At 50.5% G+C, this 3,026-nt stretch overlaps 1 protein-coding gene across 1 annotated transcript in view; it reads right to left on the minus strand.

The window, feature by feature from the left end:
• Positions 1-1,063: 1,063 nt before the first annotated feature.
• LOC111377807 overlaps positions 1,064-3,026 on the minus strand; it is a 5,801-nt gene continuing 3,838 nt past the window's right edge. Inside the window, exons 2-3 of the mRNA XM_023000935.1 lie at positions 2,060-2,960; positions 1,064-1,999 (exon numbers count right to left, since the gene is read on the minus strand). Of these exons, the coding sequence (XP_022856703.1) occupies positions 1,064-1,999; positions 2,060-2,960 (1,837 nt within the window). The remainder of the gene's footprint in view (positions 2,000-2,059; positions 2,961-3,026) is intronic.

A 3,026-nucleotide genomic window follows, 5' to 3' on the forward strand; every position in this document is an offset into this window, starting at 1 on the left:
GAGGCGATGCATTACGGGGACGCTGTGCGAGCTGCCCAGGCCAAAGCTGCCAAGGCAGAAGAGGAAAAGAGAGCTGCTGAGGTCCAGCTCGCTGCTTCGCAGGCGGAGGTGGAGCGGCTGAAAAAAGAGCTCTATGAGGTGGAGTGCCAGGTGGCTGCGGTGACTCGGTGGCTTGACCACGCTAATGAGCACCACAAGCTTGCCACTGATGCCCTGGAGGCCTCCAACAGAGAAAAAGCGGAGCTGAAGCAGCAAGCAGAGGCCCAGTCAGTGGAGATTGCCTCTCTGAGGGAGGAGTTAAAGTCAGCGGGGGAGGTGGCGGTTCAAAATTTTATTGATCACTTCGAGGACCACCCCCTTTATGACGACTTCGCCAACTTCTGGGCCTCGTGGAGTGCCCAGAGCCTATTGGGTCGGCTGAAGGAGGTGCACCCCACACTGGACATTTCTCAACTAGAGGCAGAGTTCGGGGGACCCACTGGAGGTCTGCCTGACAAGGTTACCGAGGAGGTTCCAGAGGCCCAGGAGGCGGCCAGTGCTGAAGTTCCTCCCACAGATTAGGGTTTCCTTTGTAATGGCTTCGGCCCCCATGTACTTCAATTTCATGTAATGGAAAATTGTTACATTTCTTTTTCAAGTTCTTCCGCTTCTGCTTCTTTGTATCTCTTTTTGTTTTATACTTGTATGAATGACAAACATTAGGCCGACTGCCTCGCGACAATGACCAGTTAACAATTGTGAATCGGTCTCCTTAAGCGAACACAAGTCAACACTTAAGTGGGTTGGAAGTGACCCCTTACCTTAACCTCTTAATAATCTGAGGCCAGAGCAATTAGGAAAATGCGAGGAAACGTTTGTTCATCAGCTAATAAGTGACGATCGAATCACTCAAATGAACATTTTGAAGAACTGAGGAAACCTTTCCCTGGCTGATCCGGTTTGGAACTAAAAATTCATTACTGAAGATAAGTTACACCCATTTACAAAGGTGATTCCATCACTTAGTCGGATCAGGACAACTGATTTAGTTATGACAACCTAGGATCAAATCGGAACATTCTTGTTACTGGTAATATTTTCTCAAGTGCTCTATGTTCCACTTGTGAGGTAACACCCTTCCAGACATATCTTCGACCTCGAAAGTACCAGGTCGGGATTCTCCCCGAATGCGGTACGGGCCTTCCCAGTTTGGGCTAAAAACTCCTGACCCGGTTGGTTTCGAAGATTGGAACACCCTTTTGAGAACAAGGTCGCCCAAGCGGAGAGTTCTGTTTCTAACCTTGGAGTTGTAAAAGCGGGTCATCTTACGATGGTATTTCGCTAAGGTTATCTGGGAAGCGTCTCTCTTTTCCTCAAGGAGGTGTAGTTCACTTATGCGCGCCTCATCGTTGCTGATCTCATTGAAATGTATCCGCCGATGTGATAGGACACCGACCTCGACCGGACTCATCGCTTCGGCTTCGTAGGTCATTGAGAATGGGGTCTCACCCGTTGCGGTCCTGCAAGTCGTTCTGATGGCCCAGAGGACGTGGGGGAGTTCGTCAACCCAGGCACCTTTTGAGGCATCCAGTTTCCTTTTCAGGGTGTGCTTGATAGTCTTGTTCACTGCTTCGACCTGTCCATTTGCCTGAGGGTGATGCGGAGTCGAGAAGTCTTTCTTTATGCCTAGTTCATCGCATAACTCTCGCATCTTCCTGTTGTCGAACTGCCGCCCATTATCAGAGACAATGGAGTGAGGGATGCTGAACCTGCAGATGACGTTTTTCCAAACGAACTTCGTAGTGTTGGCTTCGGTGATTAGGGCAAGGGGTTCTGCCTCGACCCACTTAGTGAAGTAGTCGATGGCGACAATGGCAAAAGTTGCGCTCCCTCTACCCTTTGGTAGCGGACCAATGAAGTCGATGCCCCACTTGGCGAATGGCCAAGGGCTGGTCACTATAGAGAGGCTCTGCGCAGGCTGTCTTTGTACGTTCGAGAAGCGCTGGCATTTGTCACATTTCTGGACAAATTGGCAAGCATCCCTTTTCAGGGTTGGCCAGAAGTAGCCCTGACGGAGGACCTTGTGTGCCAGAGCCGTCCCTCCGGAGTGATTTCCGCAGATCCCTTCATGTATTTCTCTGAGTACGTAGGTGGCCTCTTCGCCGCCCACACATCGAAGAAGGGGAGAGGCAAAGCCCCTCTTGTAAAGGGTTCCTTCGTGAAGGACGAAGTGTGCAGCCCTTCTTCTTAACTTCCTTGCTTCACTTCTGGAAGCAGGCAGCGTTTGCTCTTTTAGATATGCCATTATGGGCTGCGTCCACAATGGGGTGACTTCTGTCCACAGTAACTCCTCACCTTCGAAGGTGGAGGGCTTTGATAAGTGCTCAATGGGGACGATGTTCAGAAGCTCTGAGTTCACGCTGCTGGCCAATTTTGAGAAGGCATCTGCATGAGCATTCTCCAGACGAGGGACTTGAGTCAGTTCGAATTTTTCGAAATGGGGAATTATGTCTAGAACCAGCTTCAAGTATGCGAGCATGTTATCATCTTTGGCCGCGAAATCCCCATTTACTTGATTCACCACGAGCTGAGAATCACTGCTTGCCAGAAGCTTCCTGACCTGCATTTCCTTGGCGAGCCTTAGTCCTGCCAGAAGGGCCTCATATTCGGCTACGTTGTTCGAGGCTCTGAAGCCGAATCTTACCGCACAATTCAACAAATGACCTTCCGGGCTTTCCAGTACAATTCCCGCCCCTGCGCCTGCCTCTCCTGAAGACCCATCTACAAACAATTTCCATGCGGGGGGCTCGGCTGGTTCCATCAGGGCCTCCATTTCTGGGGCTTTGGTAAATTCGACCATAAAATCGGCAAGGGCCTGGCCCTTGATAGCGTGTCTAGGTCGGAACGTGAGATCGAACTCGCCGAGCTCGATAGCCCATTTCAGTAGGCGTCCTGACGCGTCCATCTTCTGCATTACTTGCCTTAAAGGGAAATTGGTGAGGACTTGTATTGAGTGAGCTTGGAAATATGGCCTGAGTTTTCTTGAA

The sequence above is a fragment of the Olea europaea genome, unplaced genomic scaffold, assembly GCF_002742605.1.
Source record: "Olea europaea var. sylvestris unplaced genomic scaffold, O_europaea_v1 scaffold1726, whole genome shotgun sequence".
In the NCBI taxonomy this organism is placed as follows: Eukaryota; Viridiplantae; Streptophyta; class Magnoliopsida; order Lamiales; family Oleaceae; genus Olea; species Olea europaea.